The following is a 15,914-nucleotide window of genomic DNA, read 5'->3' on the forward strand; positions in this document are numbered from 1 at the left end:
TTGAATTCATGTTCGAGCTGTGGGGGGAAATTTTTAGGGGAAACTTTTTTGAAATACGGGGCTTAAGCCTAGATACGTAACTTATCAAACATTATTTTAGCAAATGTGCGAAAACGACAAGTAATTTAAGTCTAAGTGGGCGGAGTCACGTCAGATATCTGCACACGTGCTCCTTCGCTCTTGCTCCTTCGAATGGCTTACTCTCGTGTTCGATAGAGACACTAAGGCTGGGTTGCGCCATCTTACTTTAACTTTGACAAACGTCAAAAAAACTGTCAAACTCCATACAAAAAACACCGGTTATCGTTATAGTTACGTTCAAAGTTAGGTGGTGCAACTCAGCCTAAGAATTCAAAGTGGGCGGAGTCACGTGTGCGACAGAGACAGCCGCTCACTAGGTGGGCGGAGTCACGTGTGCGACAGAGACAGACGCTCACTAAGTAGGCGGCGGCCCGCGTGCGACCGAGACAGACGCTCACTAGGTGGGCGGTGGCCCGCGTGCGACAGAGACAGCCGCTCACTAAGTGGGCGGCGGCCCGCGTGCGACCGAGACAGCCGCTCACTAGGTGGGCGGCGGCCCGCGTGCGACAGAGACAGCCGCTAACTAGGTGGGCGGAGTCACGTGTGCGACAGAGACAGACCTGCTCGCGCGCTTCCCGCTCCTGCTTGAGCTTCTCCTCCTCGGCGGCCTCGATGATAGTGGAGATGTCTTTGCCGCGGCCTTGGTTGCCTGCACTTGTCGTTGGTTCTACGTATTCCTCCTGTGTTCAGAGAAAAGGCCAAATGTTAGATAAATGTGTACTTATTTTTGTAATTCCATAGCAATTTTAATTTAATTTAAAGTCAATCAACTCGAAGTCATGTGAACAAAATCCAGAACTAACGGCCGATGGGGCAGTAAGGTTCTGGTGTGGAGGCCACGTATGGAAAGCGCAGCGTATGACGTCCTCTCACAAGGTGGACTGACGACCTCATAAAAGTAGCATCGAAGGTGATGGATGTGGGCCGCTACTGACCGGTCAATATGGAAATCTTGTGGCGCAGTTTTGGGCTCACACTGTTAGGTTTGTTGTGGACATGACAAGAAGAAGAATGTGGAAATCATTGTGGGAAGCCAGTGTTTAGCAAAGGACGTCCTGTGGTTGAAATAACGACTTCAATACTATAGATCGAATACGCGCCCCACCAATTTTTGGTCGAGAGAAGCGCGGGGTGCGGGGAGTTTGATCCAAGCAATTCGAGCGTCATTATTGTAGTGTGCGTGAATAATTTAGCATGTACCCGGTACACATTGTACCGATGATAACACTCAAACATTAGCGGGAGAATGGTGGGGCGCGTCTTCGTGGATGAAACGATCTATACTATAGCCTTGATGAATATGGGCAATTTTATGGGCAATTTTTTTTCCGCCGGGCCAGCTAGCAGGCAATACTTTAGTTCACCTTGATGGCGGAGCTGATGAGGCGGTCGTACTCCTGCGCGCGGTAGCTGACGGGCAGCTGGCGCCGCGCGCGCAGCCGGTACACGCCGCCTCGTCCGAGACGAGCACACAACACTAGTCACCTTGATGGCGGAGCTGATGAGGCGGTCGTACTCCTGCGCGCGGTAGCTGACGGGCAGCTGGCGCCGCGCGCGCAGCCGGTACACGCCGCCTTCGTCAGATGATGACCAAGAACTGCTGCCGCTCGACTCTGGAGACAGAATACACATTTTACCAATTGACAGACTAGGTAAAGGGTACAATAAACTGAAGCGGTTAACGGTCTGGTAAGGCCGTTTGTAGACATCGGTTTTTTCACTGGACGACAGACTGTCAAAAGAAAGATCTTTACTTGCTGACCTAGTAGTCCACTAGTCCTAGGTGGACCGACGATCTGGTAAAGGTCGCGGGAAGAGCCTGGATGCGGGCAGCGCAGGACCGTTCATTGTGGAAAACCTTGGGGGAGGCCTTTGTCCAGCAGTGGACGTCATTTGGCTGAAACGAGGTACTTGCTGTCAATTTTCTCATTAGACCTATGTCCGATGCATGTGCAACACGTTCATTATAAACCATACACCACCGCTAAATTCTTGGAAAAAATGAGCTGTTGTCATGGTAAAAAAACGGATGTTTACAAGCTGCCTAAACGGACCTACGGGACGTAAATGTGGGGCATAAAGGTCGCCACGCAACAGGACATCATGTCCGACTCTGAATCTCTGACGCATCTATTCAATGGTTTCTGCACTTATGCTTGTACAATACACATCAGGCTTTACATTGTGACTGTAAAATAGCACCCATTTACAACTACGTAAAATACCACAATGAAAATGTATTTTCACAACACCTGCTTGAGGTATGCATAAATCATGAAAACCTCTTCTTGCGGCAGTGGCTGCGTCGTCTTCCAACTTGAACCTCAACAAACTTTTTTTTAACATTGTACAGTTATCTAGTAGCTCCCCAACTCACCAGAGTGCGACTTGTCGCCCTCCTTTCCCTTGGAAGGCTTCCGTTCGTCATCAGCAGGCGATGATGCTTCCTCTTCCTTGCGGCGCGCTCTCTCAGCCTCTACTTGTGTCACTAGTTCATCGTACTTGCTCAGTTCGTTCTCCAAGGATGATATCAGCATGCCCTGTGAAAGATAAGAAGATATAGAAAGAAAGAAACATTCATTGCCATGGACATCACAAAAGACAAAAGAGGCAAAATAAAAAAAGCAAATAAGACAGAGGTGACACATGAAACATACCTACAATGGAAGATATTTTAAAATAGAAAACGTTTCGATGAGGACAATCCATTCGCTGTAACGAAGATAATCACGATTCTCGCTCAATAATATCTACCTCTATTTTGTAACACCACTATAAATTGCAATGCGAAATGCAATAAACGATATGAATTTGAAACCAAGATATCCGGTTTTTTTTAAGAAAATTGAATACCAAAATTATTATTGTCTTCTATTTGAAAAACTAAGAAATGAAACAGGAAAATGTGAAGCGTAAATAATATAAAATCCATGGACCTATAANTCGTCAGATGATGACCAAGAACTGCTGCCGCTCGACTCTGGAGACAGAATACACATTTTACAAATTGACACACTAGGTAAAGGTAAAGGTAGCCTTTCGAAGCGAGCGTCTATAGCGTCAGTGGCGCCGCGACTGTGACGCCGCTACAGAGCGACAAATAATTTTCTATGCAAATGTATGAAATTCTAGGGAACGACATTCGAACGCAGCGACACTGTCGCGGCGTTGGTGGCACTAAAGACCAAAGCTAAAGACGCTGCGTCTGTGACACTTAGTTCGAAAGGTAAAGGGTAGAAGAAACTGAAGCGGTTGTACAATTTATATGAAGCTATTCGCATTATCCCGGATCCGGCATTGCTGCCGAGCGTTTTGTCACTGCGAAGTTCCGGCAGAACCACCGGACCGGAGCAGTGTGAACGAGTTTGTCCCGTATCGGTCCCCGCTCGCCCCGCCCCGTGCTCCCCTCGCGTCATTCGGCTCGCATAATCTAAATAATATAAAAGGAAAAACTGACTGACTTAGTGACAGATAACGCACAGCCTAAACGGCTAAACATAGGCACTTGAAATTTGGAAGGGACGTAGCTTAGGTACCGTAGAGGTGCACTAAGCAAGGAATTCCCGAAATTCCCACGGGAACGGGAATTAGCGGGAAAATCCTTTTGTATGAAAAATCTAAACCGCTTATGTTAGACGCTTGAAATTTGGCATGCAGGTACCTTAGTAAACTTAAAGCTTAGTTACAACAGGATATTGCAAAATTCCCACGGGAACGGGAGTTAGCGGGAAAAACATTTGTATGAAAAAATCGAAACCGCGTAAGATAGATGAAGGGGGTAAAACGGGATCCACGCGTACGAAGTCGCGGGCAGCCGCTAGTAAATAAATAAGAATAAATCTGCCAGTCCGGCATAGTGGGAACCGGGCCTTAGCGGTATGATAACGGACTTGCGTGACGTAAATGTTTGTATCTCGCTAAGCCACCACGCGCGTTCTCTGAGTAACAAGGGGCGCGCAACAGGACATCATATCCTGACTCTGAATCTCTGACAGATCTATTCACTTGCACTTATTGGTTTCTGCACTTATGTTTGTACAATACACATCAGCCTTCACATTGTTACTGCATAAAGTACCACAATGAAAATGTATTTTCACAACACCTGTTTGAGATAAGCATAAATCATGAAAACCTAAATTCTTTAAATAAAGAGAGGCAGGCAGTGGCTGCGTTGTCTTCCACTTGAACCTCAACAAACTTTTTTTTAACATTGTACAGTTATCTAGTAACTCCTAAACTCACCAGAGTGCGACTTGTCGTCCTCCTTTCCCTTGGAAGGTTTCCGCTCGTCATCAACAGGCGATGATGCTTCCTCTTCCTTGCGGCGCGCTCTCTCAGCCTCTACTTGTGTCACTAGTTCATCGTACTTGCTCAGTTCGTTCTCCAAAGATGATATCAGCATGTCCTGTGAAAGATAAGAAGATATAGAAAGAAAGAAACATTCATTGCCATGGACATCACAAAATACAAAAGAGGTAAAAACAAAAAAAAGCAAATAAGACAGAGGTGACACATGAAACATACAATGGAAGATTTTTTTTTTTTTTTTTTTTTTTTAAATAGAAAACGTTTCGATGAGGACAATCCATTCGCTTTAACGAAGATGATCACGATTCTCGCTCAATAATATCTACCTCTATTTTGTAACACCACTATAAATTGCAATGCGAAATGCAATAAACGATATGAATTTGAAACCAAGATCTCCGGTTTTTTTTAAGAAAATTGAATACCAAAATTATTATTGTCTTCTATTTGAAAAACTAAGAAATGAAACAGGAAAATGTGAAGCGTAAATAATATAAAATCTACAACAGTCTCATCACACGAAACATTTTTGTTATGCATTTACATTACAACTTTACACGATGCCACAATGTACACGTGTATTTACATATTTTTTAATTTATGTGCGCGCGCATTAGTTTACGTAAATACTTCAAATCATCATTAGTATTCGAAATTTTAATCAAGCAACTTCCCACAAAAATATTTGCAAGAATATAATTTTAAACAAGTAGGTTACTTCGAATATCATAATTTATGTTAATTTCTACATTATTACATTTTTTTCAATCAAAAATACGTAAAAATTTACTAACTTCAGAGGTCCACGTAATATTCTGCATTTCATTTCACGTAAAATATTAATTTGGAAAGGACGCTTATTTTTTTGACAACGTCAAACTCATAATATATTTTTAATAATTTTATTTATCTAAAAAGTTCTAAAGAGTTTTGTTAACTTTTTATTTGATCTGATATTTTACCCCCGAGAAATCGAATCAAAACATACAGATTTCTAAACTTATCTCAATATTCGGCTTTTTAATAAAAGTAGTCAAGATGTTCTGCTCTGGATTCGTTTCTCAATTGAGTTACACTCAGAAAAAAAATTGTTTTTACCTCAAAATTTTAACTTGGCTCTGTTAATTATTTAGTTTTAGTTATTTAGACTATGATCATATATTCTGTAGTTTATGGAGTCTATGGTCCTAAAATCTGTAGTCTATGGTCTTACAGTTTGTATAGCCTGACCAGGAACATAAAAACCCTCGCCATGTTGCGGAAAACTAATGGTACTAATTTCTTTTAATAGCAACAGTAACTGAAAACTTCATTGACATGTCACCTTGCATGTCAGTCTATTGCTGTCAAAGTGTAAACAAACTTTATTTTTTTAATGTGCGCAATTGGTTTTATGAATTAAATTGCTAAAATATTTTTATAGTCGTGAAAGAAAAGTGGTTCACAATGTGTTAAAGTATTTGTCGAAGAGAAATACTAAGGGTTCGGACAATATTTTCATTGAATAATGTTTCCGACAAAGGTTGTCAAATTGACTGACATGTTTATCGTATAGTACAGTCCACTATGAAAATTAGCTGTGGTTTGTTTCAACTACCTATTTTAAAGTTTTTTGTCACTTTCTAAGTGTTGAATTTTATGGAATTGGGAAAGAAGTACCGAGTTTGAAGCGTTCATGAGCAGACATTGCAGTTGAATATTCAAGTTCTGAATTTGATTATTGATGAATAATAAAATAAATCCTACTAGCTCGATTGATGGTTTCATTTAATTTATTTAAACCAGGTTACCTATAATAATATTTTTTCGTTAATTTATGAAAATATCAAATTAGCCCGTAATCCTGAATCCTGATACATAAAGTTAGCCTATTAATTTAACACAGGTACGACTGTACTCAGTGTTGCACTATCAAATGCAATTGACGCGCCTCTATGCCAGGGTTTTTATGTTCCTGGTCAGGCTATAGGGTCCTTTGACTTGTAGTCTATTGGTCCTACAGTTTGTAGTCTATGGTCCTACAGTTTTTAGTCTATGGTCCTACAGTTTGTAGTCTATGCTCCTACAGCTTGTAGTCTATGGTCATACAGCTTGTAGTCTATGGTCATACAGTCTGTAGTCTATGGTCCTATAGTTTGTAGTCTATGGTCCTACAGTTTGTTTTCTATGGTCATACAGTCTGTAGTCTATGGACCTACAGTTTGTAGTCTATGCTCCTACAGTCTGTAGTCTATGGTCCTACAGTTTGTAGTCTATGGTCCTACAGTTTGTAGTCTATGCTCCTACAGCTTGTAGTCTATGGTCATACAGCTTGTAGTCTATGGTCATACAGTCTGTAGTCTATGGTCCTATAGTTTGTAGTCTATGGTCCTACAGTTTGTTTTCTATGGTCATACAGTCTGTAGTCTATGGACCTTCAGTTTGTAGTCTATGGTCCTACGTTTGTAGTCTATGGTCCTAAATCTGTAATCTATGGTCCTGCAGTTTTTAGTCTATGGACTCACGTGGTTGCAGGGCGGGCAGAACCAGTCGCCCGTGGGGACCAGAAACAGCATTGGTTTGAGACAGCTAGCGTGGTAGCCTGCATCACACTTGTCGCACAGCAGAATCCACTCCGGTTGCTCTGCGCTGCCACAGCGCTTGCAAAAGCCGTCGTCTTTTTCTATAAAACATGTGAAAATTACGTAGCTATAGTCTGGTCTGCGAGCACGTAGAATTTTGTCCAATGACCCCAAGCTACCCATCCTTATCGCTCACGCGTAATTATGTTGATGTCGCTCTCGCACACTCACTGCGGGCGCCCGTCGTACGTCGCGACAGCAATATAATTACGCGCGAGCGATAAGGATGGGTAGCTTGGGGTCATTGGACAAAATTCTACGTGCTCAGTCACAGACCGGGCTTTATAATATCCTTCAGAAGAAGAGAATATTCAGATTTTGTTCAGAATGAAAGATTTACCTTCTTGTAGCGTGCGGGCTCTTTTCAAAGGCTCGATGGGTTCGCCGCTCTCCAGATCAGATTCAGGTGAAAATTCATGATCAGACTTGTTGAAGTCAACTGTGAATAGAATAAGTTTATTTTAAATTACAGCAATCTTTATTTAAATCTGGTTTGTAAATTTTGGTCTAAAAAAAAAACAGCTTTTTGTCTCTCCTCCTTGATGACTTGATAGTCCCATTGTCATACAAAATCTATGTCCGAGTCGCTTATAAAATGTATGTTGATCGACTGGTAGCTCGGGAGCAGCGATTTGCAGCGATTTTCACGAACTTTGGTTAGTTTTCTGACATTGATATTACTGGACGCGCCATTCCTACAATAAGGTGGATCGACGACCTCATAAAGGTAGCAGAAAGGCTGGATGCAGTCATAACTGGACTATGTTCATTGTTCAGCAGTGGACGTCCTGTGGCTGAAATGATGATGAATTGATATTGTGCTGTGTACTATCCTTAAATAAATAAATAATGACTCACGGTCTGGCTCCTCGTGCTGTATCTCGAACAGTGGGCCGGTGGAGTCGGAGTCGGCGTCGGTGGAGTCTGAAGCGCGCCAGCCGGCTTTAGGCATGGGCTTGGGCCGCGGCGAGCCAGATGAGCTGCTGCCGCTGGCATGCCACTCCTCTTCGTCTTTGTTTGTCTGAGGAATAAACTGATTTTTAGTATTTACAACTACCTTTTTTGTCGTGTGGGTTGGGAAATAAAAGTACCTTAAATGCTAGGAAGGGGTAAATAAGTAATCTCATGCACTTCATGCACTCTTTTCAGCACTTGCCAAATGTTTGTCTCGAAGCGCTGGTAGGGCAAAAAAAGAATGAGACATGTATAGGCTCCTTAAGAGCATTTGACGATTTGCAAGAACTAATTTAATTAGTCTAAACAAATAAAGATAATTTTGATTTTGATTTCATGACCCGCCAAAACGTGGCCGCACGCAGCACGGAAACAGCACAATAATGTTACGCATCATCAGAAATTGTATTGTAAATATAATATTTCTACGCATTTTTTTTTTGCCTCTGGTAAAATGGGGAGAGTTGCGAGACTTATCCCACCACTGCAACTCCTGTATAGCCAGGATCTACAGCTTGGTCTTCAATGAAACACAACCAGTGAAGGTTGAGTAGTCCCGGGCTATAGCTATCTTGGCAAATCGATAAATTAGGAAAGACTCCTTAATGATCTGATGATGATGAATCTAAAGCACAACTTGTTACCTATGGGCATACCCAGCTTCTGAGCTACCCCCTGGCCAGACTTGAAAGGAATCAGAAATTGGGGAGGGGCCTCCCCTGTCCATTCAGAACGCATGTCTACGCACCATCTTTTCAACCGACTTCAAAAAAGGAGGAGGTTCTCAATTCGACCCGTATGTTTTTTTTTTTTCTATGTTTGTTACGCGATAACTCCGCCAATTATGAACCGATTTGAACAAATCTTTTTTCAGCGNAATCAGTAACATTTCCGTACAATGGCAGTCCTGTAGGTCAACACGCTCGGCATTCAAATCCTGTCGCACCAATAACATTACCCCTCCGCCCGTTTTTTTGCCACTAATCATTAAATTACGATCCAATCTAAATACTTCATATCGATCGTCGCACAATTCCCTGTCAAAAATACCTTCATGGAGCCAAGTTTCGGTAATAACAATAATATCTAATTCGTTACTCAGTATACTTTGTCTAAATTCCGAACACTTGGTCCTGAGACCGCGTATATTTTGATAATAAATGTTTAAGTTTGAGTTACCCATTTCCAATATCGATACTCCATAAAAACAATAAGAACTTAACCGATAAATACATTATGTTTATGCTATAAAGAAGCAACGGCGCCGTGTCAATACGACTATTTATAATCTGAGAATAAGGTAGTTCAATATAAAAGAATGAATACTTAACACTCGAGGCAACTATTTTATATTCACTAAATACGCTTACAAGATTTTGTGAATATTGGTGACAACGATATTTACTATAGTATTTTAATAGGTTGTTTTTCAGAACTATAATTTTATATTTGCTAATTAAAGAAACAAATTGAATATAAAAAAATGTGANTGGAAGATCATTCATTTCTGAGGAGTTTCAAAACTACTGCAAATCAAATGGTATAAGACATGTTCTAGTTGCACCATATCACCCTGCCTCTAATGGACAGGCAGAACGCACTGTGCAAACCATTAAAAATAAACTTAAAAAACAATCACCTGGATCTTGGCATATGAAACTTACATCAATGTTATATGGCCTACGAACAACGCCAAACAGCACCAACGATAAAACCCCGGCAGAATTATTAAATAACAGACATTTCAGAACCAAGTTTGACTACCTAAATCCTCTTACTTTCAAAGATAAACCACAGCTTGAAGAATTGGAAGAAAATGAAAGCAGGAATGTGAGGTCAGTAAAGGTTGGACAAACTGTTTATTTAAGGAATTATGGCAAAGGCCCCCAATGGATCAAAGGTGTGGTAGAGAAGAGAATAGGAATTTGTAGGTACTTAATCCAATGGAATGGAAAATTGCTAAAAAGACACATAAACCAGATTCATCTATTTGGGGAAGAGAAAGGTGAAACAGAACCAGAACAACAAAGTGAAGAAAATAAACTAAGGGAAGATGATGATGATGAGGAGGAGGAGACCATAGTTATACCCTCACCTTCAAAATGGGCAGATATTATAGGAGTATCAGGGCCACAGGATATTGATGCTACACGGAGGATACAATATGAACAAACAGCACCTGAACAATATAAAAGGGCTCGCTCAGAATCAGCATCACCTCAACAGTCCCACAACAAAAAACCAAATTTGGACTTAACACATGAAGATGAAGAGGAAGATGAAGATCTAGCAAGTGAAGTGGACGATTAATTTAAATAGAAAAGTTAATGCATGTTATAGTTGTTAAGAGTGATGTGTTGTGTAAGTGTCAGTAATATAGACTAGTGATAGAACTTAAAGACTAAAGTGATAGTGAACAACTATCCCGGGGGAAAGGCATGTCATGTACCCCACTTGGGGGTAGATCTGAAAAACCAGTCTGGACACGTCAGGTGAGTCAGCACGCGTGCTCTCCCGGTATTCCCGAATATCTACGTATACAATAATATTATTATAGGTAACCTGATTTAAATAAATTAAATGAAACCATCAATCGAGCTAGTAGGATTTATTTTATTATTCATCAATAATCAAATTCAGAACTTGAATATTCAACTGCAATGTCTGCTCATGAACGCTTCAAACTCGGTACTTCTTTCCCAATTCCATAAAATTCAACACTTAGAAAGTGACAAAAAACTTTAAAATAGGTAGTTGAAACAAACCACAGCTAATTTTTCATAGCGGACTGTACTATACGAAAAACATGTCAGATTATTTGACAACCTTTGTCGGAAACATTATTCAATGAAAATATTGTCCGAACCCTTAATATTTCTCTTCGACAAATACTTAAACACATTGTGAACCACTTTTCTTTCACGACTATAAAAAGATTTTAGCAAATTAATTCACAAAATCAATTGCACACATTTAAAATAAAGTTTGTTTACACTTTGACAGCAATAGACAGCTTGATTATTGACATGCAAGGTGACATGTAAATGAAGTTTTCAGTTACTGTTGCCATTAAAAGAAATTAGTACCATTAGTTTTCCGCAACATGGCGAGGGTTTTTATGTTCCTGGTCAGGCTATAGTATTTACAACTACCTTTTTTGTCGTGTGGATTGTGAAATAAAAGCACCTTAAATGCTAGGAAGGGGTAAATAAGTAATCTCATGACCCGCCAAAACGTGGCCGCACGCAGCACGGAAACAGCACAATAATGTTACGCATCATCAGAAATTGTATTGTAAATATAATATTTCTACGCATTTTTTTTTGCCTCTGGTAAAATGGGGAGAGTTGCGAGACTTATCCCACCACTGCAACTCCTGTATAGCCAGGATCTACAGCTTGGTCTTCAATGAAACACAACCAGTGAAGGTTGAGTAGTCCCGGGCTATAGCTATCTTGGCAAATCGATAAATTAGAAAGGACAGCTTAATGATCTGATTATGAGGAATCTAAAGCACAACTTGTTACCTATGGGCATACCCAGCTTCTGAGCTACCCCCTGGCCAGACTTGAAAGGAATCAGAAATTGGGGAGGGGCCTCCCCTGTCCATTCAGAACGCATGTCTACGCACCACCTTTTTAGGAATCAGAAACTGGGGAAGGGCTTCCCTTGTCATCCATCAGAACGCATATCTACCCACCTTCTTTTTGTGTATCATCTTGAGCTCCCTGAGAGCGAGTTCCTCGATGTGCCTGCGCTCGGCCTCCTCCTTGATCTTGAGCTGCGCGATGCGGCGCGACTGTCTCACGGGCGCCACGTCAGATTCCGACTGCGAGCCGTGACGAGCTTTTTCCTTGCCTTTGGGTTTCTTCTTTAGCAGCTTCTTGGTTGATTTCTTGCCCGCTACAAAAATACACACACTTTGGAATATCGACACAAGACGATTTGAATTACCGTCGCACTATACCACATCATTAATAATGCCATTACAGATGCCACTCGGGCGTTTGAATGACATGTAGTGACGGAATGCGTGCCCAATGAACAAAGCACCAGAAAGACGAGGCAAACTCACGTAGGCTTGAATACTTATTATCTTATGAACTCTTATGTTATAATAGGACTTAAATCTTTTTAACTTGATTATAATCTTGAAAGAACAGTTAAAAATTGTTGAAAGAACAGTTTAAAATTGTACAATTAGTTATATTTTACTTTACCTAAGCTGTATAACGTTTCCTCCTCAGATTCATCAGTAGATTGTTTTTCTAATAATTTGGCTTCTATTTTTTTCCTGTAATAAATATCAAATTAGTGAAGTGCAAGCAATTGATTGTTATTATTTTATGATAATAAAACCAAGGGTTTTACCTATTCGACGTAATAATTTTCTTGGGTCTAATTTTTAATCTTTTCCCACTAGAAATAGGTTCATCACCATCACTGTCGCTATGAGATTCGGATTTATTTTTATCACTCATCGTCGCATCCAGTAGCGATCGTTTCAACGATTTACTCTTTTTATCCCTAACACTAGAAGCATCTTTATCAGTACTTTTATCTAAAACACTAGTATCATTGTCAGAACTATTTTTTACGACTTTTTTTCTTTTGAATTTCCCTTTGCTTGCTTTGATCTTCTTCCTCTGTGATATAGGGTCTACTTCAACGTTAGTATTGTCTTTTTCGTCGGCAGATTTGTTCTTGGTTTCACTGCTATTTACATTTTCCACGGCTTCCTTGGAATGCGACTCATTGCTGTCACTCTCTGGCGTGACGTCTAGTCTTAACTTCTTAGGCGGTAAAGGCTCTTCTGCCTTCAGCTGTTTCTCAGGACTGCCTTCTTTTTCGGTATTACCATTTTCGGCGTCTTCCTGCTCCACCGATGAAACACTGCTCTTCCGCTTCTCAATAATACTTGATTTACTATCGTGACAATTGTCAGTTTCTAATACAGCGTTGATCACCTCCTTGCTATCACTTGTGGAGTCCAACCTTGCTACTTCAGCTTTCTTTTTAACTTTGCCTCTACCCTTTTTTATCCTATTTTTCAAAGGACTGTCCCCATCCACAATACTTTTGTCATTACTGCTTCCTTTCTCATTTTCGGTAGAATTTGAATTAGAGCCATCAGATTTCTTTAAATTCCTAATACAATGTTTCTTGGGGTCTGACTTCAACACTTCTGTGCTATCGTTCGACTGCTTTTTTAACGCCCTTTTATTTACTGTGGGTACACTACTTTTTAACTTAACGCTTTTACCTAATTTGTTTTTACTACTTGAATTTGTGAGGTCATTTGTATGTTCACCATTCAAACACTCCTCATTGCCATTCTCGGCATCGGAGTGCTCTTTAGGACTATTCGCTTGTTCGATTGCTTCAGGGTTGCCAGTGTCATTGTCATAACCGCTGCCTTCCCCATAAAAAAACATAATTTCTTCTTCTATTTCTTCTCCAATTATGTAGGAACTTTCACAGTCTGCACCGTTTCCTTCACCAGTTACAACCATAACTGGTTCTTCTATTGCTTCACTAACTTCTTCTTTTTCTGTTTTATTCTCATCAGGTTCAGATTCTAATTTCTCTTTTACTTCTGGCTCAGCTTCCTCAGTATTTACAGGTTTTGTGGGGGTTTCTTCTGGTTCTGCAGTAGCAGTAGTTGTTTCTGTGCTCTCTTCTTCTTTACTTTCCTTTTCGTTTTCCTCAACAGTGTCTTCTGGTGGTGTTTCAACCTTTTCAGGGTTCACTTCAACTTTTTCTGTACTTACTTCCTCATTTACAGTAACATTATCTTTCTTTTCATCACTTTGTTCTTCATGTTCAGATTCAGATTCAGGACTTAGAAACTCTTCATCATTATCATCCTCTGCATCTGTCTTTTTTTCCTGAAATTTAATATTTTTCTATTATTATTATTTATTTATCAATGAGTAACATAATAAGCTTACAGAAAAACCAAAGCACTTACATGTTTAGTCACAATAAGAAATCATCTATACATTTTTAAGGGATTTATAATTAACTAGCTTTCCGCCCGCGGCTTCGCCCGCGTGGAATTTTGTCTGTCACAGAAAAACTTTATCGCGCGCGTCCCTATTTCAAAAACCGGGATAAAAACTATCCTATGTTCTTTCCCGGGACTCAAACTATCTCTATGCCAAATTTCATCAAAATCGGTTGCGAGGTTTAAGCGGGAAAGCGTAACAGACAGACAGACAGAGTTACTTTCGCATTTATAATATTAGTTGGGATTAGATGAAACTTATACCTGTTCAGTAACTTCTTCTGATTTTAGTGGCTGTTCCTGTGGTTCTTCTTGTTGTGAAGTATCTGGACCAGTAGACTCATCTTGGGCAGTATTTGAGACGAGAGGACTTATTTCTTCTCCGTTTTTCAATTGTGTTATAACTTTCACAAGTTCTTCTCTTGTTCTGACAAATTAGAAATAACAGATGAATTTATAGGCTAGTCATTCGCATTGGCATGCAAGAAAATTGAATAAACCAAAATCATTTACAAAATGTTATAAAATTAAGATAAATACAAGATTTTTATTGCTTTAGGTTATAAGATTTGTTCCTTAAGCTAATATTTGTTTAATATGCATTTGCACTGTCATAGTAGGTACTACTAGATCAGTCTATTTGTCAGCCAGCACAGTTAAATTTGAAGTTTCAAGTATTTTAATCATTTGCCTTACCTGGCTACTAGCTGCCAAGTCTCCTCGTCCTGATCTTCCTTATACAAACACAAATTGGCATCATGATCCACTTGATACCAATAAACACAACCGTTCTTGTCCCGTCCGATCGGATCTAGCCGCAGGTCCTTGCATGCAATGGCGTTTACAGCAGATTTGAATTTTGGATGACATGTGAATTGATACTCTAATAATAGCTGAAAAGTGAAAATAATAACATATTATGGATATGTTTCTAAAGTTTCTAAGAAGAATGTTTTCCAATATGAAAAGAGTTTTTTAAATTAGAGAGTTATTTAAAGAAGCATTTCACTTATAACATCCTATTGCAATAAGACAATGCATTAAATTTAATCAAACAATTAATAATTCTTCTGTAAAATAGCAAGTAGGACAAAGATTACAAATGTATTGGAATATGTTTGTAAGGTCAAATCAATGGAAAAAATTATACAGAAAGCTTCTAGATCATACACAGAGTATCATAAAAATATACTGGAAGTCTTGAGTGCTCTGTTTTTAGTCTATTACAGTTATCTACACTCTATAGACATGTATGTATGCACAAGTGCCTTCAGACTTTCATGTGAAAGTGATACCAATTCCTATTTGCTCAATAAAATGGTAATAAGGAAGAAACCGCATAGCTGCTACGTTAATTACCTTTAGGACTTTCAGTTTCACTGGCGTGCTAGCTTTCTTGTACGAGAACCGTTCTATTTCCCAAGCCTCTTGGTGAGAGCCTTGCTGGTGACAGAACTTTATGAGGCACCTCTCCCATCGGTTACTCTGCACGGATTTCAGCGCACGACGCAATAATCTCAAGTGCAATTCCTTCAATGGCTCCAAAACTACAACAATAAAAACTTATAAGATGTTTGTTTATCATCCTACGTGACAAATCATCACTATAACTGTACCTTCTTGCGTATCCTCGATATATTCTTGTAGTTTAGCTAATGTGGGCACTTCCAAACCGTACAGTTTTCCGAAAACTTTCAGGAATGAGTAAATAACAGCAAAATTAGGATCATTCGTACACGAAATTTCCCCATCAGACGCCATCGTCGGAACTTTAGTTTGCTATTTCACTTAACATTGTTGTAGTGTTTTTACTATTACTAAATGATTATTTAACTTATATCTATTGGAAAATTGTAAAACATGTACATGATTCACGAAAATATCTTCATTTTATTCACACAAAAAAGCTTCTTTTTATTTTTACAAACTCAATGACAGCC

At 39.7% G+C, this 15,914-nt stretch overlaps 1 protein-coding gene across 4 annotated transcripts in view; it reads right to left on the reverse strand.

Moving 5' to 3' along the window:
• Positions 1 to 15,912, reverse strand: part of LOC114358199 (remodeling and spacing factor 1) — a 38,849-nt gene extending 22,937 nt beyond the window's left edge. The window contains exons 1-14 of one of the 4 annotated variants that reach the window (XM_028312102.1): positions 15,591 to 15,912; positions 15,334 to 15,521; positions 14,671 to 14,867; positions 14,239 to 14,401; positions 12,339 to 13,855; positions 12,188 to 12,261; positions 11,668 to 11,870; positions 7,872 to 8,034; positions 7,354 to 7,452; positions 6,897 to 7,054; positions 2,459 to 2,621; positions 1,656 to 1,694; positions 1,446 to 1,534; positions 642 to 761 (exon numbers count right to left, since the gene is read on the reverse strand). In XM_028312102.1, coding sequence (XP_028167903.1) covers positions 642 to 761; positions 1,446 to 1,534; positions 1,656 to 1,694; positions 2,459 to 2,621; positions 6,897 to 7,054; positions 7,354 to 7,452; positions 7,872 to 8,034; positions 11,668 to 11,870; positions 12,188 to 12,261; positions 12,339 to 13,855; positions 14,239 to 14,401; positions 14,671 to 14,867; positions 15,334 to 15,521; positions 15,591 to 15,735 — 3,318 coding nt within the window. In that variant the 5' untranslated portion in view covers positions 15,736 to 15,912. Of the gene's footprint in view, positions 1 to 641; positions 762 to 1,445; positions 1,537 to 1,566; positions 1,695 to 2,458; positions 2,622 to 3,024; positions 3,062 to 4,326; positions 4,490 to 6,896; positions 7,055 to 7,353; positions 7,453 to 7,871; positions 8,035 to 11,667; positions 11,871 to 12,187; positions 12,262 to 12,338; positions 13,856 to 14,238; positions 14,402 to 14,670; positions 14,868 to 15,333; positions 15,522 to 15,590 lie in introns of all 4 variants that reach the window. The other 3 variants (XM_028312100.1, XM_028312103.1, XM_028312101.1) reach the window with 3 other exon arrangements.
• Between the last annotated feature and the right edge of the window lie 2 nt (positions 15,913 to 15,914).

The sequence above is a fragment of the Ostrinia furnacalis genome, unplaced genomic scaffold, assembly GCF_004193835.3.
Source record: "Ostrinia furnacalis isolate ACB-3 unplaced genomic scaffold, ASM419383v2 OfSCF3746, whole genome shotgun sequence".
NCBI classification, from domain to species: Eukaryota; Metazoa; Arthropoda; class Insecta; order Lepidoptera; family Crambidae; genus Ostrinia; species Ostrinia furnacalis.